The following is a 27,700-nucleotide window of genomic DNA, read 5'->3' as shown; positions in this document are numbered from 1 at the left end:
AATCTAAATTGTTTTTATTTAATAACACTGTGGGCCTTAAAAAAAGAGAAAACACAACAGGTGATGTTTTGGGAAATATGGCTCTGCGACAACGCGAATACATTTTCCATTATTCAAAGGACAGATTCATGTGCTATGAAGAAGAGCCATTGCATGAAACATCAACTATTATATTTTTACCCCTTTTAAGCCACAGTGTTATTGATGAAAATCAGAAGCGATACTACTACAAGACAGATTTTCACGGTGATGCTGTTAAACCCCCCCTGATGTCCTGTCGGCTTATACTGCAACATCATGGGAACAACACGCGATAAAACCCCCAAAAAACCTGTTAGATAAATTGCATTTTGGAAAACATAACTGAAATAAGCCATGCTATCACTCCCCCCCCCACCCCCCCCCCCCCTTAACATTGTTTCTCCCACTCCAGCGGAGCCATCCAGTTCATCTCACCCTGAACGTCGACTTGTCGGCATGAGCGTCATCAGCCACAGCCAGGCGGTCCAAAGAGTCCCCGACAGCTCGAAGAAGCCCCACTTCCAGCAAGTGGCAGCAGAGGCCCACCGCGTCACCAGGCATGGCCTCCATGCCGCTTTGGATGCCTGGCCCGCCTGGCCCACCTGGCCCACCTGGTCCGCCTGGGCCACCTGGTCCGCCTGGGCCACCCAGCTCCGTGGGGCCCGTCACAGCGAAGGTGAGAGCCCCCTCTCCGAACGGCGCATGGGACAGCCAGTCCAGCAACGTTTTACCTGTACGCACACGCAAAAAACAAAGATCCCCCGCATATCCTTACAACAGACTGTTGGGGCAAGTGCTGTTAGCGAGCATCTATTAAGCCGACGCAGCACACGAGGTAGCCAGAACCACGCCCAGCCGCCTTTGTCTCCCAAGTGGCGATGTTTACACACCGCACCAGGTACTCATTTGAGGATGAGTCGACCTAGGGGAGGCCCAGTGCTGGTTTAGATAATCGTCACTGGTGTTGGCCGTGAGCAGGAATTGAACCCGGGTCGCCAGGTTCGTAGCACGGCGCGCTAACCGCTACACGATGGCGCACACAGGCACGCGCACACACACACGTGCGCACGCGCACACACACACGTGCGCACGCGCACACACACACGTGCGCACGCGCACACACACACGTGCGCACGCGCACACAGGCACAGATAAAGAACCCACGGCTTGAACAGTCGACTGGACAAAGCACAGCACGGGGCCATGGTGTTGACACGTGCAAGCGGCGTTCATGGAAAAGTATCGTGTGTAGCCCTGCTATCGACACGCGTGTGTTATACACACGTGTAACGTTCTTGAAGGAGACGAAGACTTCTTAGAGGCCACGCGATTTAATTCACCAAATACTTGCTACACCTAACACAAGGGGTATACGGTCCCCTTACCCGTTATCCTGACGATGCTACAGACTCCGGACTTGCCGGCTATCTCCCCCGCTAGCCAAGCGTCTTCCGGCTGGGACCTAGGGGAGGCACACTGACCCGCCGCTGGCCCGGCAGGTCCCCGACCCTCTGGTCGCTCAGGACCTTCGCCCTCACAAGGGCGGGAAGGCTGGGAGCCAGGGTCCTATCCAGGACCTATCCCCCTGACCACTGGTTACACTGAGCCCCAGCCCTGACAAGGGCTGGAAGGCTTGGTCCAGGGTCCTAGCTGTCTTCGGCCGACTTGGGACTTCCTGTAGCAGAACTAACCAAGAGCTCTCAGCGCTCCGGCTTTTATACCTGTTCGTGGCCGGGTTAACTAATCCCCGGCCACCTCTTGGACCCCTCCGATTGGTTCTTCCCAATCTGGCGTTTGTATCCTATTTCACCCCATTTGACCCTAACTGTTTGATTGAGCGGAAAAACCTTGTTTACCAACTGCTCTCTCACAGCTTGCGAACAGCGAGTAGTTATCACCACTACACACGTTTGTGTGTGTATGCGTGCGTGCAAGCATTGTGTCGCCACTCCCGGTAACTCCTAGTCTGAATGTGCACGTACAAATTATTTAACACAGATAAGTGTGGATAATAGAAAGACTGCTACCACCTCCATAGAATATACCTTATCCGTAGGTAAGGTCAAACAATAGGATGAATTCAAGTTGCGGATTAAATAATTTTCTGCAGATCGATTCAGGAGTATGGGTAATGAGAAAGTGGAATCTTCTATTGTTATGACTTACAGCAGCCATACATAATTCAAGGCCTAATGTGTAGTTCGTGCCATAGTTAACATATTCCAAAGAACACAGGATGAGATGTTACTATCCTTTGCGCAAGCACTTCCAAGAGTTCATGAACAGTGAGCCTGGTGAAATTTGGGGAGCGCATCGTCAGTAGTGAACCTTTGGTTCCTAGGGTGTTTCGGCCTTTCATACTATACACCCTCCCCAAAGGCGGCCAGCGACAGGGTGATCAATCCTACGCTTGCGTCCCATTCCCAATTAGTCATAGGAGTTGCCTTGTTGTTGATAGCCAACATCCCATGGGACTATGCATGGCAGGGGCGTCCTCCTCCCTGAGTCAAGCATTGTTGACTGCATACCTCCTGGCCCTCTCACTTTGGGGCCCAGCTGGGGTCTTTCCTCTTCATCCAGAGCAAATATATGAAGGATTCTCTCCAAACGTGTTTTCAGGTTGGAAAAGTTCAGAAGAATCTCCCAGCACGCGGAGGAAAACGTCGAACTACACGGGGCAACAACCCAAAAACGCATCACGAAAACCTCCATAATGTGACGAGAAACAGGATACTTTATGAGCCGTTCTACATGGCTAATTTGCTTTTAATATCCTTTCCTCAAAGTACACCTAATATTAGACGTGTTTTAGATTATATATTTTTTTAAACCTTAAATGCTTGTATAGCCACATAATTGCATCTGTCTGACATCTGGAGGAAACAGCGGTGAACTTGATACATTTCTCTATTTAGGAATGATATTATGGATTATTTCTAAATAGCACGCAACATGAAACGTCTTGGGCAACACTCAGGCCTGACAAATTATTTACGAACGAATTCTCCAGTGTATCCGAATGTGTGTTCTATTTATGTGATTACTGTACATATATACACAGCATTCATGGTGGAGTTGTAAGCACAGTGGTTAGTTAGTGCACTGCTATATGTACCCAGCACGCTGACTTCGATTCCCAGTCACAGCTAACATCTGTAAGCGAGTGATGTGTGAACAGGTTCTGGATATCCCCTTCACCGACTTGCAATGACCAACGTGGAAAAGTAATGCATGTGGGCCTTCATCCAGCAGTGGATTAAGGCGCGTAAATTCGGAATATTAGAACGGTAAAACAAAAAGGTTCAGTTGTTCACAAAGGGTGGCAAATTATTGTTGTTATTTATGACAGTATTATGAATAATGTGAATGTTGGTATATCCTACATATTGAAGTGAGTCGGCTGGATCAGCTAGCCAGAATGCTGAAATTTGTCGACGATCTATGAGAGAACAGATCAATGCACAAAGTGCGGAGTGCATCAATAACCACGTAGAAAAAACACATTCCTCCTGCGGAGGGAGCTGGTAGGAACGTTGGGTTGCTCGGTCAATGGCCAGGGTCAACGGCGGCGTGGTGTATTCCGCAAATATGTCCGACTGTGAGGGTGGGCACAAGCCGGCGTGAGTAGGTTAAACGTTGAGTTTTATTGGTAGGAACCACCTGGTTCCACCAGCCCACAGGGGATTATTGTGTCCGTCCGTCATGCATCCAAAAATGGAAGGGGTGGGGCTGGGTAGAGACGGCAGGGTGGGGAGGGGTTGGGTGGGGAGGTTAGGGTGGGGAGGGTGGGGAAGGGTGGGGCTGGGTGGGGAGGGGAGGGGAGGGGCTGGGTGGGGAGGGGCTGGTCACCCCGTGGTGCCCTTATAAAACTCAACGTTTAACCTACTCACGCCGGCTTGTGCCCGCCCTCACAGTTGGCCATATTTGCGGAATACCCCACGCCGCCGTTGACCCTGGCCATTGACCGAGCAACCCAACGTTCCTACCAGCTCCCTCCGCAGGAATGTGTTATAAGGGCACCATGGGGTGACCAGCCCCTCCCCACCCAGCCCCACCCCTCCCCACCCAGCCCCACCCCTCCCACCCCCCACCCAGCCCCTCCCCACCCTCCCCACCCAACCCCTCCCTGCACGACGGATACAATAATCTCCTGTGGCCTGGTGTAACCAGGAGGTTCCTACCAGTATAAATACATCTGAAAGACAGCTCTCAGTGATGAGAAGGGACAAACCTTTGAAACATCGACATTCCTCCTTGACTTGTGCGGCACGGCATGCAACGAGCGCCACTTCTCGATGACGAGATACCGAACAACGCTCGACTCAATAGACAACCGGTTCCATTGACGCGCACCATGCCTTCTCCTCTGCAAGCCGTGAAAACCAATTATCGCTCCGCATGACGTTACTGCCACAGAATCGCACAACCTTGACTCCAATCCCACGCACTCTCTCTCTCTCTTGGGCGTCAGCTGAGCGAGGTTCTCTGTGTCTCTTCGCGTGACTCACCCGGGTGCTGCCCTCCCCGTGGCTCGTGTGGGCAAAAAACCACCACGCGCTTTTGCCGGCGCATTTTTCTGAAATTGCGTTTGCCGAGCGCAAACACAAAGGCCCAAGATGCAAAGCTCCCAGTAACAAACAGCGATATTGAAGGTTATAGTAGACAAAGAGTAAGTATAGTTCTTGAATTGAGCACAGTTGTAAGGCATGTGGAGAAGAGAGATGATGGGAAGGAGGGAGGGGAAGGGACCATTAACTCAAGATACTTATAAATGTGATATAATCATGGGAAGCTTAAACTCAGATTCAAACCTACCACCTCATGTGGCAGGTCACCCCGGGGAATCCTCGAAGTGTGATTTCTTTACACAAAACTCCCATGATTTTTTTGCAATTAATGTACCCACATGTGCTTAAATTACGCACACATACCAATTAAAAATGTTAATCGGAGTAAATGCAATTGGAATAAACGAATTACGACAAAACCTCCAATGCGATGGGACCATGTAGAACGGGCTATTTGTGAATGGAAACATTTAAATCATATCTGGTTACATGAAACCTAAGATAAAAATCTATTGTCCTTCCTGCTTTTAAAGACATCCCGTGGCTTATAGAGCACTATTGATTGCACACTGACGAATACAATTAATTGAGAAGGCTTCATCCCACTGTAGAAATGTGTAATTTAAAAACAAAAGCAGCAAACCACAGCATTAAATAATTCACGTCATTTTTGCATATTCTTCATTAAATGCGTTTTGTTGAACATATGCTGTTTTCATATAAGTATTGGCAGCACTTAAATAAATCTGATCATTTTCTTTCAAACTTAATGCTGATTCATAAACATTGTTAAAGCCTCGCCTGGACCTTTGAGGGCTTTGTGTAATGTGAGCTTTTCGTGTTGTTGATCATTAGCTTGGTAAAAATTCTAAGCAGTTTTGATTAATTTTCACAATTTCAGGAGTAGTTATTAAATTAAAGAATGTATTATTTTGTGTCTAGTTCTGCCGTCTCAATGGTATTCGTGGGTGTGTGCGTGTGTGTTCTATTTTTCGAGTTTTGTTTATTATTCCCTTAACCGACATAAATTAGGGCATATCGTTGCCACATAACGTTCCCAAATTGAAAATGATCAATTCTAACATGCACAAATGTTACCCATCATTTGCCCAACAAGTATATTTGATGATAGTTCATTACACGTCACCTTTAAAGTGAAATTTAGTCAACTTCACGCATACATTCGTGCCCTTCGGACTGTTAAATTGTCTTAACCAAATTAGTGATTAAGTGTTTGTCAGCAAAGATTTGTTTTTAAGGCAACGAATACTACAAGTGGATGAAAATCATCGCGCATCATGATTCTGACTACTACCTCCCCAAAGACCAAAGCGTGACACACTAGAACGAGACGATATCAACTCGTCTGATCGAAGATGCAGGCTCAGGTAATTTAGTAAGGTTATTAGAGACAGTGGCGCACTTAGGAATGCCACAATGGTCATGAGTTATACTGCATATGTACATCACAAATACGTACTAAGTTCAACATTTAGCCGACCACGTAATATCCAGAAACTGAAAAAGTGCAAACCCATCACACCAAGATGAAACGAATAATAGTGGCCTAAATGTTTGAATGCTTTAGTCGATGAGACAAAGACTGACTAAAATATGAGATTGAGGAAATGTTCTACAGAACAATGACAATGATGCTGCTACTGCTGTTGTAGTTTAAATACCTCTGGTGACATATATGCTGCAGCTTCAGCCACTGCTGCGCTGTCATCAGCCAAGTGGAACATAAAATTGGTTGCAAACACTGTTCCGAGTTGGGAAATGGATGAGGTTCAATAAATAAAACTGCCATGCCACACGTGACACAATGAGATATCGTATCGGCTCGTTGAACACTCATGGCTTCACAGTCGTGATGTTGCGAGGTCGAATGCTGTCGTAGGGGGTTTATTCAGCCCATCATCCCTCTGGGGTGATAAAATGGCTATCACCTCCTGGGAAAGTCAACAGTGGTTGTCCTATGTATGTATTATGTTGAACTTCTTTCGCACCGTACGTAGCTAGCCGTGCTAATCGGAGGTGCGGGGAAAGGACAACTAAGCACAAAAAGCAGTTCTAAAGAAATTAGTTTTGAATCTAGATATAAAAATACACAGCGCATCCGAAAGCGCGTGATGCGGTGAGCGTCCTTCATCGATTGATTAGCCCAAAGCCACACTGCGAGGATGAGCGGAGTTCGCGTGATGTTTTATGCTCATTGACAACATCAGCAAGGTGTTGTGGTTCATTTGTGGCAAGCACCGTGTGTGTAATGAGTGCGACCCTATAAGAGCGACTTGCCCCTGCGCCATAGGCATGTCGTAGGAATGTGCAATTCCCACTACTGTCTCAGGGCTGAGAGCAGGAGAGGAGCACAGCCTGAATTCTGATTTGAGCAGGACGTAACTTTTACTGGTAGGAACCTCCTGGTTGCACCAGCCCACAGGGGATTATTGTGTCCGTGCTGCAGGGAGGGGCTGGGTGGGGAGGGGAGGGTGGGGAGGGGAGGGTGGGGAGGGGCTGGGTGGGGGGTGGGGGCTGGGTGAGGAGGGGCTGGTCACCCCGTGGTGCCCTTATAAAACTCAACGTTTAACCTACTCACGCCGGCTTGTGCTCGCCCTCACAGTCGGGCATATTTGTGGAATACAGCACGCCGCCTACCAGCTCCCTCCGCAGGAATGTGTTTTATAGTGGCAGGTGTATGAAGTTAAAATAAAATAAACATAGAAAAAAAACACTTTTCTATAAAACACGACATAATGTTACTTTTAGCAGCATTGTCGGACAAATTATTTTCAAAATCTTACGAATCGCAAAGAGATCATCTATGAATGGGTTGTTAATTACATGCATTGGCTACACTGATTCTCATTAACTGAATCCAAATGTGCCGCTTAAATTCGTTGACTTTTGAAAGTTTGCAGTTACGCACACTTTGGAGTGTTTGTTTGCAAAATAAAACAATGCACTGAAAGTTATGTATTACCCTACTACCGCTGGAAAATAAATTATAATGAAAAAAACCCTCTCCCTTGGAGTTTTTATATCCACTGTTACATTCATAAGGGGGGGGGGGGGATTTGACAGGTTTGAATATATAGACTAGCCTGCACGCCTAATTCTGCATCCATTCACAAGGCTATAAATAATATACTGCATACCTATCACGGCAGCCGAGTGAAAAACGTGCACAGCCATAGATTAATAAAAAAAACTAACACGGCAGAGCGCACAAAAAAACGTGCATTAACCCTGCAGCGCAGTTTTTTGGCACAAGGGCGGCCATAACACTTGAAGGCGATGGTGGCGGTTAAAATGCCAAAACGATGTAAACCTCACTGGTGGTCCACGCCAATCCTGGAGGGGCCAGCTCATGAGGAAGATGAGTCTTCTGCTCCGATCGCCATGGCGACGAAGCCTCCATGGCTCCCGCAGAGCTCGCCGGCCGGGATTACAGGAAGAGTGAGAAGCGATGGTCGTGGGACCGTCTTGCGGGCCCACGCAAAACACTCCCCGTGCAACAGCTGTCAACGTCGCACACTCATCCATCATGCCAATTCTGAAGCGCATTCTATGTATATGCACTGTATTGTAAATACCAATAATTGTACAATACAGACAGGGCATTGAACACACCCCTTTCTTAATATCTTCCTGCAATGCGGATGATGTATTATGTTATACGGTAAAAATACAATTAACATACATGTCCCATAACATATATACAGCAGTGTTATCATATACAATAGAAGAAGGATATAGGCACACATGTAAAGTAAGCAATGCATCCTCAAATTACACTGGTGGTGGGAGGCCAAATGGAAGCTGGTGATATAATCTCACGTGCATTTACGGTCATTGGGTCGGTTTACATCCTGCTTTAGCTGTATATATTAACACACAATATTACAAAAAATGTTGTATTAACATTCACTTTCGGAGGCTCCCGCATTTGGGTATTTGGCCAATTTGATTCAGGAATGTTTGGTTTCATGTGTGAGGAATCTAGTAAACCTGGAGAAAAACGTATAAATAGGATGACACTCAAAGCTCTGCACAGATATATTCCAGAACCCATTGATGGACTGGCATGGCCTGGCCATCAAGCAATCCTAAGGCCTGATATTCCCCAGGCAATCTCCCATCCAAGCACCAACCAGGATCCACCCAGCTTAGCTTCGGACACGTGATTAAATTGGGTGCATGTATGATAATTTTCTTGTCCTGTACTTTTCCACAAGGTAAGAGCCCACTAAGCTGTCAGCTCATTTTCAAAGGCGACCTCGCCACACGTGATCATAGCTCATCCAAGTGGCTTATAACATCACGTGGGTATTTCAAGCAGCCAAATTATCTAAACGCTTGTTGATAAATTGTGGAGGGCAAAAACTAGAAGACCCATAGAGTAATCCACGAGAACACGGGTGGAACACGCGAACTCCAAATTAAAATATACATGCATCATTAGGATTTGGATTTAACCCACTATATCCTGCATCCCAAGCGAGGGATATGTTGTTGTCAGCTCTCGCTATATATATATGGACTGTATACATGGAAGTGACAAGATGGTCATAGTGTGGAGCCAGCATTGCTGAGATCCTGGATTTTCATCCGAGTTTCAGCCCACTAGTGATGAAAGTGTGCTCTCAAGTCTAGTGAGTTGATGCTCTCAGCCTGGCCATCAATCACTGCAAAAACAAACCACAACTGTAACATTGGGGGGTTTCACTTAATGTGGCCTAAATGCATTTCTGAGGATAAAAAAAAATCAGCTTCACGTCATGGCACAAAAAAACGTCATAATGGGAAAATGTAACTCTTCCTGCGTCGAGAAAAGAATGTTACGCAGAAGGTTGCTTCAGCGGAAGTCCTGTGAAAAATCACTTGGGCAGCTGATTGGTGAAGATTTCCAAATGGATTCTTCATTGCATGGCATGACACCAATAGCACAATTGGAATAACATGACGGGGGGGGTGGAATATGAAGAAATATTTTTAAAGGAATATATATTGCAAAGCTGCGAAAAATATTAATTGTACTACTAGTACTAATTGTAGCACTAGTTGTACAATTAACCAAAAAATATGAATTCAAATCAGTTTAAGAAAAATATTGCAACTCATTGGTTCAGGATTGTGACTCACAACCTTCGAACCAAGGTTGCAAGTCCTGCAGTTTGATTTAGCCATGAAAAACATCGAATTGGACATCCTTTAAACTGTGTGATCAAATAAAATGTTTTTTTTTATGAGCCATCTCTAGATACATTAATTCCATCCGCTTGTGCATATCAAAGGAAGACCATTATATTGCACCGCACCCATCACCCACGATACCCGGCTGGAGTCTAAGAACATCAATGGAAAAACAGGGACCTAATGACAATTTGTGTCCCGAATTTGCATTTCTGGTAAAACAGTGTTGGCTGTAACTGAAAGCCAGAAAGGGACTCGATGAACAGGATGTGATTACTGTATATGGTGAGTATGAAAAACTGCTATGTGTCTTTGTTAATGTACATACTGCAGCATTAGTAGTAGAGTACTGGCGATTGCTTAAACATACTATCAACTGTTGGCAAGCATACACTGCACTATTGCAAATATTTCAGCAGTTTTTTTTAGTATTTGGATAATTTTCTCAAAATGTTATATTCTATGTTGTATTTATAAAGCGCCTTTCATCAAGGAGCTTAACATTGTGCCGTCAACGTCATAGCATGAAATGGATTATCTATTGGGATTTCTGACAGAGCAGTGCTATTGATGTCATATAACGCGAGATGGATTACTGATTGTAATTCCTCAGAGCAGTGCAACCCTTTGTGTTAGAGAATGGCCCATGGAAGTGGACACTACAGAGCTACCTCTGAGATCCCTTCAAGGGACCTCTGGTCCACAAGATAGAGGACAGAACTTTTCTCTCGCCATGCCACATGAGAGGAATGTTGTCGCATGACAGTCAATCTGACATTTAAATTCTCAGAAGTATAATTTGGCCAAATTAAGTAGTGAACCACATTTTATTTAAATGGGTTTTCTTGTGTAGTCAAGTTCAATTCTCTATTATGCATTTTACCAGGTGAGAGACAAGGATAGTTTAATTTTAGCAAGAGTGACTTGGGGCATTAGTCTGTCAGTAGGGGGCGACAACTGCCATGTATAATCCTAATTGAGTATAGATTTGGCTCGCTTTATGCAAGTTCCGTTTGTGCCATTTTACGTACATGCAGCAAACCTATTTCTACACAAAATGTGCTCTGCAGTTTGAATTCAATCATATGCGGCGATGCGGTCAGAAGTGGGACAACGCTGTGTGTGTATTGTGTGTGTACCGTGTACTGTGTGTCTACCGTGTACTGTGTGTACTCTGTGCGCGCTACTCGGTAGGCTGCTGTTTCGTGCGTTTTTTTCTTCGGTGCGCCATTTACTTTGGATGGCATCTACCGCACGAAGTGAGGGAAACCTGTAAATCCCTTACAGCCATTGGTCAATGGGCTGAGATCATCAACTCACCACCCTTGAGTACACCAGTTTAAACAGAGGCAGCTGACTGATTATAAACCCCAGGGTCCCAGTGGTGCCAACTCAGCGCTGTTACGTGTGAGCCATTTGGCCACGTACGGTACAGCAGCAGCAGCCTTAAAGATGATGAAGTTTGAATGCCATGTATTCCAGGGGAAGTTAAGAACACTACTTTTGAATGACCACACTATATTTGTAATGTATATACAACTATTCTGCGGAGATTTAAAGAATGAGGTAGGTAGTGTCGCAGTGGTTAGCGCACTTCGCAGTGAACCCGAGCCACCCGAGTTCAATTCCTGGCCATGGCTAACAATAGTGGCGAGTGGTATCCGAACTGGGCTTGCCTTTCACCAGCAGGCACCGAAAAGTGTGGTCAGGTATGGTCAAACAACTCCAGTGATTGGTACAATGTGGGGAAGCCCTTCATCCAGCAGTGGATTTACAAATGGCTGTAAAAAATAATCATGGCCATGAACATCCAAGCACACATCATAAACATTTTTAAAATAACGAACAAATTTGTATAAAATGACTTTTATTACACGAGTCATTTAAAAATATTAGCTGTGATAACGGTTAAGTGTTCTACTATATATGTAAAGTAACAAAGTTTCAACAGTGACATTTTGCAAGCCGCTATCCTAGCACAGTCCCCAGTCTGCGGTGACAGCCCACTCGCGGATTATAAAGAGCTTTAACATGTAGAGTTGAGCAGCTTGAAGAATTTCTTTCCACCAAAAATGCACCAATTTCAGAGCACACCACCTGGTCTGCACTGATAACTAAAGCCCTAAGTAAATGGTGCGTGGCTCTGACTGTCTCCTTGGCACATACTCTAACTTGCAAATGCTATTCATGGGCTGCTGGAACCACGAACAAAGTATTATATAAAGGATATCTGAAGCTCACCATCTTTTAAATGTCATTCATGGCTTCAATTATTTCCCAAAAAAATTGCTAAGTTGTTTTTCTTCCGATTGAAGGCAAACATGATATGACAGCGTGCGGTGAAGCTCCTCTTATTGAAAGGTGATTTTGTGGTCACGAGTAAAGGAGCCTATTACCGTATCCACATTCATCCATGCAGATAATGCATTTTATCCGCACAGTAAACGCAGAGATAAATGTGAATAGGTTGCATATTCCACCACTTATGGGTGACTCTTCCTATCCTCATTGTGGCACGGACAACAGGAAGAATTTGGTGCATTTAAGTGATTTCCACACATCAATCCAGGGCCATGGAACAGAAGTAGCGACTACTCGGGTTGTGGATGGCGTTTCTCTGTAATTATAGCAACAACACATTTTATTTTCATGGATTAATGCGTTTTTTAAATCGAGTGGGTGCTCATTGTAACTTTTTTTAATGATAATTTCTGCAAGGTCGGAAAGAAGCGTAATAATAATATTAATTACAGATTCCTGGCTATGGCTCATTATTTCCCCCCCCCCTACAATTGGCGTGCAGCAGAGTGAGGCAAGCACGATTGTAATGTGCAGTCCCAAATCTGAGAGAAGCGGTGGTTCAGTGGTTGAGTGCACTGCGCTCTGAAATCGGCCACCTGAGTTCGATTACCGGCCACGGCTAACATCAGTGCAAGTGAGATCTGCGATATCCCGAAACCAAGTCCACCCCTCCTCCCCCTCACCCACCTACATTGACCAGCACGGTAAAGTATGGCCAAACAACCCCCACTATAAACAGTGTGGCAAGACCTTCATCCAGCAGGACATTGACAGAGGACAGCGAGTTCAGAGTTCAGTGTCCCAAATCAAAAGGTTTTCATTGATATATTGCTTTGATCACTGTGGTAGATGGTTAGGGGCATACACATTGATGAATGTTAACACGAATTGTGAGTTTGAGCCCCTCGTGAAAAAAAAACACATTTCGGATGGGCATGCACTGGTACAATAGTTCAGGATGTGTAATGCAGAAGGGTTGTTTCGCAAACGTTGGTGGCATTGTATAGGCCTCACATCATTAGGTATGACCCTTGACCCCAATGCACTCTGCCTCACGCCTCACAACCACCACTTCCCCTCCCACATGAAAGAGCTTTCTCCCACAACTCTCTTGACAAGTGAAACTTAATCTTATTACTGGTGGATAGTCAAGGCGGCCTTCCATCTGCTGCTTTAACAAAGACCACTGAAGCAGACGCTTATCTTTCCTCTTATAGCACAAGTCACAGAAAGACAATAATCCATGACCTTACATTACGTGATCGTAGAGAGACGTGTGAATTCATCTCGTAAGCTTCAGAAAGACAAAAAGCCACCACCTTAAGTTGCAGCATGTGATCATAGTGAGCATGTGAATATATCTCGTGAGCGGAGAGAAACTGGCTGGTGTGGGAATGCGTGATGTAAAAAAAATATTTATTCTTCTGGGTTTCCACCGAGCACTTGAAAGCAGTCCTGTACATAAAGTAAACCGACAACTAGCCCAGCACAAAGGGAAAAGGGCTGCCCTTTTCAATTTGTGACACGTCATTAAAGAGCCTTTAAACCCAGAGGGCCAGGGAGATGGGGAAAGCATGAAAAGAAATCCCTCACTGTGCCACCCACCAATTGTGCCGAGTCAAGGATTTATGGCAGAAGCGTACACAAAACGAAGATTTGCTTTACATTTCAACAAAGCATTGGATTAAATGCATTCTTGTAAGTACTTTAATGCCCACAAATTTACCACCTTTGTAATTCAAGCCTCACTGGTTGCCATTACGTGGTGTGCCTACTGCCGCTGTGTGAGGAAGCCCTGCCAGTCTCAGTTGGGGGTTGTGAGAGAACAAAAATGTGCGTGTTTCTTTTATCCTCTCAACTTGCTCCCCCCTCTCACGCCTCTTTTTCTTTCTCTCTGTGGAGTTCAGCTCAGAACCAACTTGCAGTGCTGACCACTGCAACAGGTCTCCCCCTATTAATGTGCGCACAGATAAATAGCATGAATGCGCCATACAATAAACACGTTGATGCCAGGTTACCGCAACACTGCCATTAATATTAATAATAATAAATTATCTCGTAAGCTTCAGAAAGACAAAAAGCCACCACCTTAAATTACACAATAATAAATTACAGACATGCTAAATCGGCCAATGGCAAGGCGTCCCCATGCCGTGTCACTGAAGGAAGTTTTTTTTCTTTATCCATACTCATCCACATGATCAGTGCGAGTTGGCGAAGGTGGCACAGGGTAGGGCCACCATGTTTGTATGCCACATTCAAAAGTAAAAAAAAAACACAACACGCCCCTCACCAACCCATCCAAGCCTCAACTGCACACCCATCCCCACCAACGCCACTTCAACGACTCATCTTTTCCACACGAACCAAAATGTACACCGACTGAACTTTCCAGAAGCGGGCGCAAAAAAAAAAAACACACCGACACAACACAAGAGCAGGTAACAATACCTCACGGACGGGGCACGACACCCACTGCGCTCACCTGTGAAAACGGCGACGGTCGGTGACGAAGGCGTCCCGCCTTGGCCCGCTTCGGGAGATCCGAGGAGGCTCATGGAACCGGCCCTCCTTAGGCGTGGCTCTCCGCACGGCAGCCTCATCATCTCCCCCGTCCAGTCAGCCGAGCGGCTCATCACCACGGCATCCCAGGCCGAGACCAGCGGCTTGGTGGCCACCGTCATCGTGTCCCTCCATCGGTGTCGATTCTCCCCGGGCTGCCCCTGGTCGCCCGGTGTCTCGGGCCCGGCCAGACGCCGCTGCAGTAGCGGGCTGGGCGCCGGCGAGGGCAGCGGCGAGGAGAGAGGCGAGCTGAGCTGGCGCGTGGTGGTGATGGCGTACGTGGTGTTGATGTGATGGTGGTGTTGGTGGTGAGGAGATACGCGCAGAGTCGAGGTGGCGAGCGGCGTGCCGGGGTGCGGATGAGAGTTTTTGTCAGCGAGTAGCATGGTCGCGCTGGTGCCGGCCTTAGACTCTCGGCGTGCCCAGGCCTGCTTCGTGTTGCTGCAGTCCCCTTCAAACGCAGCAGCGTCCAAGCTGGGTTTTCTGTGATCCTGCAAAGCTCCCTCCACATTCGTAGCACCAGCATTAGCCAGAAATGATGCAGGTAAGTTGATATGGCCAACTTCTTGATCTCCATCGAATTTGAACTTATTCCCTTCCGCAATTCCACCATTCACAGCTTTAACAGATGGTAGGTCACCGACCAAAGGTTGTACATCAGCCACCTCTGTACTTCTAAAATTGTTTCCCATTGCTTTTCCATCGGTTGACTGCAGTTCTGTAACTTCCAGCTGTGTAATGTGGTCTTGAGCTCCTTCACTCAACGGTTTTACTGTTTTGTCAAGTTTTCCAGTATCCAAGGTGCTACACGGAGGATGTGAAAAAGTCGTTCCACCTGCCGACACATTGGAAGGACTTCTGCCAACAAGTTTGTCATCGGATGCCTTGTTGTTGTCATGGCACACGTCATGGTCCGTCGAGCCTTCCAGCGATAAATTGTTTGCATCACTGCGCTTTGAAGCTGCTTTGAGTTCACCTGGAATTAACTGCAGTTTCATAGCGAGCTGTATATCAGCCAGCAGGTCATCCCCACCCATGAGGCCTTTGTCCAGTCCTTGGTCAAAGTCAGGTGCAGAGTGAAAGCTGTAAGCGTCTGTGTCAGATCCAGAGCTCAGCACGGTGCATTCTCTCTGTAGCGCTGCGACAGTCTTCGGCTCCGTCTTCTCCTTGTCCACCCTGGTGCCGGGAACGACATTACCGACCTGGGCACCAGCGTGCACCGCCTGCCTCCCGCCGCAGACGTCGCCGACGCTGGCCGTGAAATCACCGCTGTCCTCGGTGTGCGTGGACGATTTCTCGTGCTCAGCTTCCAGGTCGGCCGCAGCAACGGCTTCGGTGCGGCCGTGGGCAGCGGCGGCAAAGACGGCAGCCGCTGATTTACGTTTGCGAATCCCGGAAAAAACGGAGGAGCCCGAGGAGGAGTCTCCCTTCGCTTTCTTCTTCTGCTCGCCCTTGCTTCGGCCGAGCTTGCCCTTCTTGCCCGAGTCTTTGTAAGCGGACGTGGGTTTTCCAGAGGCCTCGCCTCTCGCAGCATCCTCGGCTAGTCCCCTCTCGCCGGCACCCTCGGCAACGCTGCCCTTCCTCAGCTTGCCATCCTGATTCCCCATTTCCCTACGCTCGCCGCCGCTGCCGCGGCACGCTCGCAGCCGGAGGGCCGCAGCACCGACGACAACGTTCCCACCTATCGAGTCACCATCCCAGGCTGCCGATATCGCGCGCAATTGGCTCACGCTTTCCGGCAACAATACAGGGGTGGCTCTGAGCCCAACGCCCGGCAGCGGTTCGTCTGAGCGCAGGCAGCTCACGCGTAACGAGGCGTCGCTCCCTCGGGCATGCTCAGACCCACCGGACCTGGCGCCCCAATCAGAGATCGCGTTTTTGTTCCCGATGCGAGCGCTGTGCTCCGGCGCCAGTGCGGACTGATACGAGCGCGTCAGGCACACGTCCCGAAAGCGCGCGTGCAGCGACAGCACCGTGTGATATTTTGCCATGCCACTCCTCTACCTTGGTAATGTTGCAATTTTTTTTCGTCATTTACATATGAATATTACATTTTCGAGTGCGTGTCCATGTGAAATGTGGCCATTCATTCATCCATAGTCATATTCCTTTGTCCCCCCACGCATCGGCTTAGGAGCAGCTGGTTATAAAAACACAAGGCAGCTGCCGCAGCTGAGCTTGGGGGAGGGCGGCCGGAGCTGAATGCTAATTGCGGAGGCCGGCACGCGGCGGTGTTGTCTAGAACGACGGTGGCGAGAGCTCTCCAAAGGCAACGGACCACCATCTGTGGAGAATGCAAAGGGCCAGCATGGATTAAAAAACACAAACCCTCCGCGCCACCTTTGCCCCAAGGAAGGAACACAACTGTGCAGGCGACCGCCCGCGCTGTTTGCGTTGGTTTAACCCCACGCTTGAGTCGAGTTCTTATTTTATTTTTCTTACGACAGAATACGTCGTTAATGTATGGCAGCGAACACTTAAGCCTGACCATACTTGCGCTCCATTGGCCCCTCCCCGTGCCTCCCCCCTCCACCCCAACACTGATTCCCCTCCACCCACCCACCCACATTGCCCCGCAGGGCCATCTGCCACACGGAGCATTTTCATCAACCCTCTAATTGATTTACATTACATTGTGTGCATTGCAGCGTATTGCACTACACGTGCGCTACACATACGATACGTGAGCACGCACGGCACACGCACTACGGTCGCGATGTGCGCACAAATCGCCAGGAAATGCGCCCGATCTCGACAGATCTCAAAAAGCTGGGAAGAACCGAGCCCGAACGCTGCTTAGAAGGGTTGATCACCATGTGCTAAAAATAAGTGTAACAGACGTTGTGGGTGGTGGAGGGAAGTGTAGCAACATCAATTGTTCAGAGCTACCGCCACCATCACCAACGTTTGCTGACCGGAATGGTGAAGTATGGTCAAATAGCCATGATTGCTAACAAAGCATGGGCAGGCATTTGTTTAGCAGCGTATGAACAAAAACTGGCTGTACGAGTGCATATGTATGTTGAACTTCTTTCGCACCATACGTAGACAACCGTGATAGACAACTTTACATTTTTACTGTAGCAGAAACTATTAAATTGTTAACACAAGGTTAGCATCTTTTAAATATCATTATTAAAGCTTTGCTAAGCATTGAGGACGCCACCACAAAGCTCATGTTGGACTTGGAGTTAAAGTTCAAGATCTTTGAACAATAATGTGACATTATCTAATTTTAAAATACCATGCACAAAATTATTGTAGTATTTCAAACGTACGTGTACTGCAAAACACTTAATACAATGTATTTTGGAATAATCATACAGTAATAATTCACTATGCATATGTCAATTTAATAACTGGCTGTAAGAAAACACATCAACTATTTTCTCATGACGCTCCATGGTGTAAAATGCAGTCTCCACCTGACTCAATATCTATCTGGACTCTCTGTTCATAAGCTCTGAAGAGCCATTGCTCCCAATGTCACCAATTATATATTTTTTCTTTGAAGGCCACATTTTTTTGTTGACGAATGTGTTGAGTAATACTTTAATATCTCTTTGTCAATACTGCTGGATGTGTATCCTATCCACGTGCCTTATCTGGCAGAAAGGTTGTGTTACCATCCTTTATCAAAATGGTCAGTACTCGGACATCGCTTGCCAGGGATGTGGTCAGGAAGTGAACTCGCAAAGCCAGATTCACAGTGCACCGCGCTACCCACTGAGCAACTGCTCCCACCTCAGAATTCTTCAGGTTTTTTAGCTCACTGATCCTCTTTCCGGGTTTGGGCATGACACGTGGCTAGAAGGGATCATGGGCCAATGGTTGAGACTGGCAACGGAGGGACAGCAAAAGGAGGGGAAGCGCCTGGGAATATGTCCACCACGGTAATGGAACGATGAAACTGGACGCATGTGTAGGAGATAGATGGATTGGATGGATCTATTTACATCACTGGGCGCCGAGGATTATTGGCGCCTCAACGAGTCTTTCATCTAGCAGTGGAATAGATCGAGGATGATAAATGAACACTTGAGCATGTAACAATTGAGTTCATAATAATTGTATGTCAAACGGATATCATGCTTGAGTAAGAATCGTGCCCTGACAAACAGGACTGCCGAAAGTTTTTTGGACGCCCGGGGCAAAATGCCAGATGAGGCCCCATCTAAGCTCCCCCCCCTCAGCCCGTTCTGAGCCCCCTCTGATGCCGGAGTGAAACAGCCCCAACTGCACCCCCTCTCCCCTCTCCCCTCTCTCTCTCTCCCGACCACCACCCCTCCCCCTGATGAAGGCTGAACGGCTGCCAATGAGAAGCAGCCGCAGTTGAGCAAACTGCTGAAGTCAAGAGGCTGTAATCTTCCACTTTATACATATAAGCGCGTTACAATGCAACACAATTCGTCGATTCATACATTTTAAAATGAGGCAGAACAAGCGAAACAATAATAAACGTACGAAATCTTCAAAATGAGATAGTAAGAATTTATCATTGAATTAAATTGTGACCCCCAAATTATGACAATCCATAGAATCGCACAAGGCTTGGGGAGGAGCTGGGAATAAAGAAGTGCATACCCACCCAATACGGCGTGCAAAACGTTCAACCAGTCACCGTGCAGTTATCGAGTGTGCAGGTGCTCCAACTGCACCATGGCTACAAAACAGGAGGGACATTGGACAGGGCCCCCATTTCATTGATTGGTGCAGAGCCCATGCCAACCACAGCTTAATTCTTTGCCAACAGCCGCGTTATTAGAGTTACTGGATTATATGCACTGTTGATGTATTTATGCTGAACTTTCACCGCACCGAACGTGGACAACCGTGCTGATTGGAGGTGTGGGAAATGTGGTGATGTGGTGTGCAATTAATTTCCTGCCACGTCAATTCCAGACGCTTAATAACGCCACCATATCTGTTCTCCCTAGATTGAAGAATAATTTATTTAGAACTGTTTTGTGTGTGATTAGCACGGTTGGCTACATATAGTTGCAAAAGAAGATCAACATACATACACACCTAACACTGCCAAACGTAATGTAACGATTTAACTAAGCTTGGACTGAATATCTCCCCTCCACTACAGTACGGCATTGCAACAAAACCACAATAGAAACCGATCCTTGGCCACATTGGCCATGGCGGTGAAGTATGGTCACACAACCCCCATGACGGACATGACATGTAGATGCCTTCACCAACAGTGGATTGACCAAGGACCTATACATTAATATTTTATATGGTTGTTATTTTCTTTAAGAACCTGACAATGAAAAAACCCCACCGAGATGAAACACCCATTTCCATAATCATTGTTTGCACACGCACACACTTTTCTAACCACCGATGTCAATCAATTATTGGAGCCCACGTGAATAATCGTATAAAGTAGCCCACATTTTTCAATTAGGCTAAAAGCTTCTGGGGGAAGGAGCGGTGCAGTGATTGGCGCACTGAGCGAGAACCTGGCAAGCTACGTTTTTATTCATGGCCACAGCCAAAATCAGTGGCGAATTTTACTGGAAGGAACCTCCTGGTTACACCAGCCCACAGGGGATTATTGTGTTCGTCGTGCAGGGAGGGGCTGGGTGGGGAGGGAGGGGCTGGGTGGGGAGGGGAGGGTGGGAAGGGGCTGGGTGGGGAGGGGAGGGTGGGGACGGGCTGGGTGAGGAGGGGAGGGTGGGGAGGGGCTGGGTGGGGCTGGGTGGGGGGTGGGAGGGGTGGGGCTGGGTGGGGAGGGGCTGGGTGGGGAGGGGCTGGTCACCCCGTGGTGCCCTTATAAAACTCAACGTTTAACCTACTCGCGCCGCGGCTTGTGCCCGCTCTCACAGTCGGGCATATTTGCGGAATACACCACGCCGCCGTTGACCCTGGCCATTGACCGAGCAACCCAACGTTCCTAGCAGCTCCCTCCGCAGCAGGAATGTGTTATCTGAACTGGCTCCAGAGCAGCCCATCCCCTTACCAACCCACACTGACCAGCATGAAATTGAATGTTCAAACAACACCCACTCATGACTGTCATGAAGTGGTGAGGTCTGTAATCCAGCAGTGGATTGAGAAAGGGCTGTAATTCTGCTTCGAAAAACGCTTCAATAGCTAACATTTTGATCAAACAACATTGAATTAAACATTCACGAACAGTGCAGTAAACTTTTATGGCAAATGGCTATCATTTTTTGGACATTCTATTCCATGTAATTTCATGACCAAGTCAAGGATATGCACATCAAAGAGAGACGCGTGTTGGTTACTTATTCCCAAGCCTACCCCCACATCGCATCAACACAAGTCAACACAAGTCAATCGGCTTATACCGTGGCGGTTGGAGGCGGGGGGAGGGGCTGCTATAAGTCTGCTTTCCACCTGTCGATCCAATAACACCTTGCCTTCTTAATCAAAGCAGTCATTATTAATGATATGAGATAAACAACCCAATGCCATGTATGAAACCCACTCAGGTGCCCATCATACTTAACCTAACAACTTTCAGAAACAGCACTGATTGTTCAGCTCACAAACCATGCATGAGACGACACTGAGATTTAAGATTGAATTAGGCATGCCATTTTGGTTGGTTCTGCAGTAATCGACCTATACATAGTGCAAACGCACAATTATTCATTTACACAGGACTTGAATTACATGTATATTATACTTGACATATTTTGATCTTACATAACGCCACAATGTACATGGGTACCGTTCACCGAACAATCAGCAAGGCACAAAACTGTTTCAACAACATGAGCATCTATCCTCAAAACACATGCACGCAGGGCGAAGCTTTTACGTATACAATCTCCCTTGTTTAAGTGTCCATACCCTTTCATAAGCAGAGCTCTGCATGAAACTTGGACTCCGGCTACCTGCTGTGGAAACGTTTTGAACGTTGGGCCTCTGCCTCCCCCGTCACCGCCACCCAACTGAGTCTGTCAGGAGAGAGGGATAATAAGCTCCCTCTGTGCAACTTGTTACCCCTTTAAAACATCCCTCCCCTTCAAACAAGAAATCCCCTCCAAAAATCATAGCATTGGCTTCATTCCCTAAATTCACTTCGAAAAGGAAGCGACAGTAGCTGTTATACTGGTAGAAACCACCTGGTTCCACCAGCCCACAGGGGATTATTGTGTCCGTCCGTCGTGCATACAAAAATGGGAGGGGTTGGGCTGGGTGGAGAGGGGAGGGTGGGGAGGGCTGGGTGGGGAGAGGCTGGGTGGGGAGGGACTGGTCACCCCGTGGTGCCCTTATTAAACTCAACGTTTAACCTACTCACACCGGCTTGTGCCCGTCCTCAAAGTCGGGCACATTTGCGAAATACACCACGCCGCCGTTGACCCTGGCCATTGACCGAGCAACCCAACGTTCCTACCAGCTCCCTCCGCAGGAATGTGTTATACACTCTGGCAAGAGACCGGTACAAGGCACAAACTGTAACAAACGCGGTGGGGTGGGGGGTAGAGACACTGTGCAGACCGAAGCCCGAAGTCAGTGCTATGCATTGCGACTCTAAAACGGGAAATCAAATGCTTTGATATTTTATAATGTGAAGAAGCACCACGCTGAATCCAGCACTGCACATTACAGTGTCTTAAAACGATCCGGGTCTTGGCGGCTTAAACCTGACGCTAATGTGAAGAAATCCTCTGGAATCCCCCCTTCCGTATGGCACCACCAACATGGTTGTTCGGATTAAGTTTTATACTTTTGGCAAATGCGTCAATTCCGTAGATTTCGATGACTAGAACCCTGCTACGCATTGCTTGGAATTTACTGCCCAGAAGTTTAACCTCAGAGACATCTCGAACATTGCCTCTATATATTATTCACAAAAAGCGATTGACCGTCAACTGGTCACGGGTGAAATCTTTGTTTAAGACTCTGGGATTTGGCACTGCCCTCTGCTGGTCCACAGTGCATTGGGAAGAGGAGAGGGCACGTGGATAAATTGGCTCGAGCCCTGAATGCTCCTCTCATCCGCAGCGAAAGGAATTTGCCGTTAGGCCCAAGAGCACTCACGAAATTACCCTTTTCATAAGCACTGCTCCGGATGAAAAGAAAGCCGAACTTTTAATAACTCACGAGCGAATAAAAAAGTCAATGAAGGCTGTACGGTTCCTTTTTTTTTGCTACATTGCAGCACTAAATTACATTTTCATACAGACATAATAATATTAATAAATAAGAAAACGAATTCTTTGAAGATCTTGTCAATTACTTTCTGGATGAAAGCCCTGCTTAGTCTAATTGGTCGAGCGGATTGTTTGACTATATTGTACCGTGCTGGGGGGGGGGTGCTGCCTGTGGGGGCGGGGCGGCTGCCCAGAACTGGTTGAAATATCACCGGGACACTGCTGTTAACTAGAGCCAGGAATTAAATTCGGGAGTACAGCATTCAGAGTGCATCGCGCTAATCAGGTCCCGAGATTTTTCGCACCCTCTGCCCACCTAAGGGCTGCGGGGGGCCGAGGGCTAATTGTTTGCAAGGACTTTTCATAGATTGGCGGTTGGGTTTTACTGCCGGTTGCCACCAGACGCCAACCTATATCTTGGCTTGGGACAGACAGAAACAAATTTCTGTCGGAGACGATGCTGTTCTCTTGAGCTTACACATGGTTCAGCGAGTGGACTTGAAATTTGACACACTGTACCATTGCTCCACTGCATCCAACAATTACCCTTTGTTGTTTTGGGTTCTTCACCATGAATAAATTACTAAAGTAGGATGACGAATAAATGCCCAAATGAAAATATAACATCATCACACTGCTGCCACCTGCAGTGGATAGACATCCTAATGCTTAACAAACGCCTGCCTGAATATGTTGGTCTGAAACCTGCTGTGAATCAATGATGCTGTGGAGTGTTACTAAAGTGCCGATTGACATAAATCAGCATCTTGAGATGCAGCTGCATGATGAGACTGCAGTGGTACATATATGCAAAATTAATAATAATTGTATCATTATAATGCAGGCTTTGAAGGGTTCGTGACTTGCAAACATTGTGCGCAATGTAAAATCCAATAATTAAACCTAAAAGTATATTTGTAACACTGGTGAGGCAGGTCAAGACACAGTACAACTATGCATTCTCATGGATGTATAGTGAACTTTCTTTCGCCCCGTACGTGGCTCAAACCATACATACATAAAACACATGCCATCTGCTTCGCAGTGGACAAGTTTTGATGTTCCCTAAAATAATGTGGGTTTTCTCCAGGTACTCCTGTTTGCCCTCATGTGCCAGGCGCTCATTAAAGTGATCAAACATCCCTGTGCAGGGCCCTCCTGAAAAACAAATGTTGAGATTCAGACTTTCCTGGGTACAGCACATTTTCATTTATTTTTACCTATTCGTGCGACTTTGTCGAATACGTCCATGTGGCTGCACATCAAAGAGCTGCATATTTATGTCAAGCCATCTATCGTGCAAGAATATTTGTAGAAACCAAAAATAAAATCCGAAAATCACCTAAAGCGTGAAGCCTACCCGGATACTTTTTTCAACTGAACATTTTATTTGAGAGGGATATATCCAAGCTAAACGAACAAAAGTAACTTTATAGTATTTGTGATTAGGGCTTATAATCATATAGTTTAACAAACTGAATGTAAAAAGGTAAAGGTGCAGCACTGCTGATGGAAGGGCCTCCACTAGTAGAGGGAGCTTGAGATGCCGCCTCTACACTGGTCCAACATCTTGAAAGAGGTGGGAATACCCACACTTTACCCCACCAGGTGTTACCTGCCCACTAGCTAACTGTGACTGTACCTGTTTATACTGCTGGGGTGGACAGAGGCAGTGGCAGGGAGGGGGATTGAGTTAAACTTGTACCATGTGGATTGGGAGACCAGTGTGGTAACCACTACAACGGTATTAACACCATAGCGGAATCCTTGAAAATAACTTAATGTATGCCTATTAAAACGTAGCACTAAATCTGTACCAAGTGGTCTAGCACACACGACTTCATGCCAGACGTGGTTTTCAACAACTCATTTCAACAGGAGTGATAACGTACTTCATATATTGAATAAAAACACTACTGTACATAACAAAACTACCACAATACTAGAACATAATCGTGATTTTTAAAACCTCCATCCATCATGATATGGTTCACTCTCAGTCCCTTGCATCTGTTTAATAACCATCATTAGGGTTAGCTAGTCATATTGGTATTGACAGTAATTTGTCTTAACCAGAATCTGATTCATAAAACATACGTCTTGAAATTCATCGTAGAAAGCCCTTTCCTAAATCCAGTTTGCTCACATGGTTTGTGGTATAATAAAACAGCCAGTATCTCCCCAATTAACTTCACAAAAAATGTACGTACACGTGACAGGAAGCACATGGTCTGTAATTCTTGAAGTGATTTTTGTCTCCTTTTGTTGATAAGAATGAATGTGATAATTATCTGTTCAATATTTCAAGAACATATCTGATTATTTTGTTACAACAGCTGGTCCTGCGTCTATTATGAAGTCGACCATGATCGGAGCTGGTCTATAAGCTTCCAGCTTGGGGAATTCATCAGCAGCCATGTCCAATCCACTGCTGGATGAAGGCCCCCCGAAGCCATAACCATCTCTCACGCTCTTAGTCCACCTATAACACCTACATAGGAGCTGATTTTATCACTCCATCTCCTCCTTGAAACTGAATTTTAGAAGGCTTGTGAAATTACACAGTACAATTTTAGCGCACGGAACCCATGGCGGATGCAAGATATGCCAAGCTGATGAGCTGAAGAAGCGGCCTATTCTCATTGCCGGGAGGCGAACAGACTTGCACGTCTCTCTTGATGCAACGTGACAGTGTCTAGGCCCAACAGAACAACTCACCCACCACCCTTCAACACGCAGCATGCACCCAGTCGTCAATTAAGGCCCAAACTGCTAACACAGGCCACCCCACAGCATTAGCCGAACAAAGCAAGCGATTGCATGTGGGAAAATTATATTGAATACGTGTAAACAAACGTAGTTGTAATTTTTGTGAATTCTCTCTCCTGTAGTTAATAATCCCATACATTGCATACTATAGCCGAGTTTTGCAATGCTGCTATTACGACTGATGTAACTTGCATGTGTTAATTGATAAAATGCCCATTTGCCTATGACCAAATCACCCTGAATATGCCCGTTAGATCTCAGAAATAAAGTCGAGTCTGGTTAGTGCTTGGGATGGGAGGCTGCCTGGGATTACATTACCCGGTGTTGTTGGAGGCTTGAGCAGTCAATTGACCAGTAGAGCAATGGATCATTGAATCCAACTGTGCGGATCTGTGTTATCCGCTCGAACGCATATTTTCTCACGGTAACACACACTGGTTTCCTTCTGCAGGAAGGTAGACCCTCATGATTTAAATTGATCAAATATCGCAATGTAACAGGAGCATCGTGAATAATGGTCTTTAAAACCCAGGATTTCCTGAGTACGGCACTATAAATAACGGGCATTAATAAGCATGCAATCGAGACGAGCATGTAATTGTGGGTTAGGATAACGTATCCCTGCAGCAAATAATAACACGTTATGTTACTGTGCGAGAACTGGCTGCAACTGTGTGTCACGCTTGCATATGCAGTCTGACGCGCAATTAAATGTCATTACAATCATCTCTGCACTAATTATCGTCATTACCCGCGCGAGCCCGGAGCAGCTTTTGTTCTGCGGCGTGCATAATTTGAAACCGGCACAGAAGACAATCGTATATATGTGGGTTATAATATAATCTACATATTGTGAGGTGTGCACAACTGCAAGTACTTTGTGCGTGCAATGTTTGCCTGAATTAAGTCAAATACAGAAGACTGCATAAATAATAGGCCAATATTACAACCACTTTGTCAATCCACTGCTGGATGAGGGGTCCCTCTCTCTCTCTCGGCCGTGGGGAGTTGTTTTTTTCCCATACTTCACGTTGCTCAGTGCAAGAGTCGTGATGTTGAGAGAAGGACAGGTTCAGGTAGAAACTCGCCACTGATGTTAACCGTGAATCGAATTCAGGTGGCCGTGCTAGCATCACAGTGCGCTAGCCACCTTATTATATTACTATTATACGATACTTTAATAATAAGCAAGAATCACAATGTGAAAACGCCAGCGTTTATTGTTAACATTCGTGTGGTTTCATTTATAAAGGTGAAACATTCCAACTTCAACGCGGTACTCGCAATGAATTCACACGGGCTACGCGCTACGACACACACACACTTACCTATCCCAAACTTTAGTTCACAGTTTCTTCAAACCCTATATTATCAGACTCGCATGAATCAGTTATACTTGCATCATTTCAATGGACATCGCGTTTTTACGACAGTATACTTATTAACTTTTGCGCCCATGCATTTGCACCGATTATAATTATTCAACCTCGTCGATCAAACAAAACATCGGAATCGTTCATCACTGCTATATGGTAATGATCGCATTACCTGTTAGGTGTTGTGTGGTTTCTTCTGAGAAGCTCCACTCGCTCCAGCACACATCGTTTGTTCATCCTCCACGGTATTCCCTTTGTGAGCCATCTAGAACAAGCATCCCCCCCCCCAACGTGTTATGATGTCGATATAAACACACGCGCTCTCAAAGATACACTTCGGTAGTATAACATCAACATAACACGCTAATCACCACTATTTGTTTTATATGTATATACACCACACTGCGTTTCTTCTGTCCCGTGCATTCAGTCACCATTCCTTAGCGCTCATCCCCCTGCATATGATGAAAACCACGTGTCTGCAGCGATGGCGCAAGCCGGCAGCCCCACTCCACCGTGAACCCGGCAAACCCCGAGTTCGACTCCCGGCTCCAGCCCCGGGCTAACCGGAGCAGGCGTCTGACATTCACCAACCACGCACTGAACAGCGCAGTTGAGGTGTGGCGAAACAACAACAGCAGCAGCAGCAGCCGCGAACTGCAAGGCTTGGTGGGAGGCTCTTCATCCAGCAGTGGATTGCCAATGAATAAGAAGAACTGAAACCCACGGTCGTATATTCTCCCGGCCTGCCTGCTCGCTCTCCGCG

General features: G+C 46.6%; 1 protein-coding gene across 2 annotated transcripts in view; it reads right to left on the bottom strand.

Moving 5' to 3' along the window:
* LOC144943128 (uncharacterized) overlaps positions 1-27,700 on the bottom strand; it is a 70,494-nt gene extending 42,794 nt beyond the window's left edge. The window contains exons 1-4 of one of the 2 annotated variants that reach the window (XM_078870329.1): positions 27,662-27,700; positions 27,107-27,199; positions 14,572-16,932; positions 457-752 (exon numbers count right to left, since the gene is read on the bottom strand). In XM_078870329.1, the coding sequence (XP_078726455.1) occupies positions 457-752; positions 14,572-16,639 (2,364 nt within the window). In that variant the 5' untranslated portion in view covers positions 16,640-16,932; positions 27,107-27,199; positions 27,662-27,700. Of the gene's footprint in view, positions 1-456; positions 753-14,571; positions 16,933-27,106; positions 27,200-27,368; positions 27,452-27,661 lie in introns of those variants that run through there. The other variant, XM_078870328.1, reaches the window with a different exon arrangement.

Source organism: Lampetra fluviatilis, chromosome 30 (genome assembly GCF_964198595.1).
Source record: "Lampetra fluviatilis chromosome 30, kcLamFluv1.1, whole genome shotgun sequence".
Classification (NCBI taxonomy): Eukaryota; Metazoa; Chordata; class Hyperoartia; order Petromyzontiformes; family Petromyzontidae; genus Lampetra; species Lampetra fluviatilis.
Note: the sequence above shows the minus strand (reverse complement) of the source record. Positions and strands in the feature narration are given on the sequence as shown.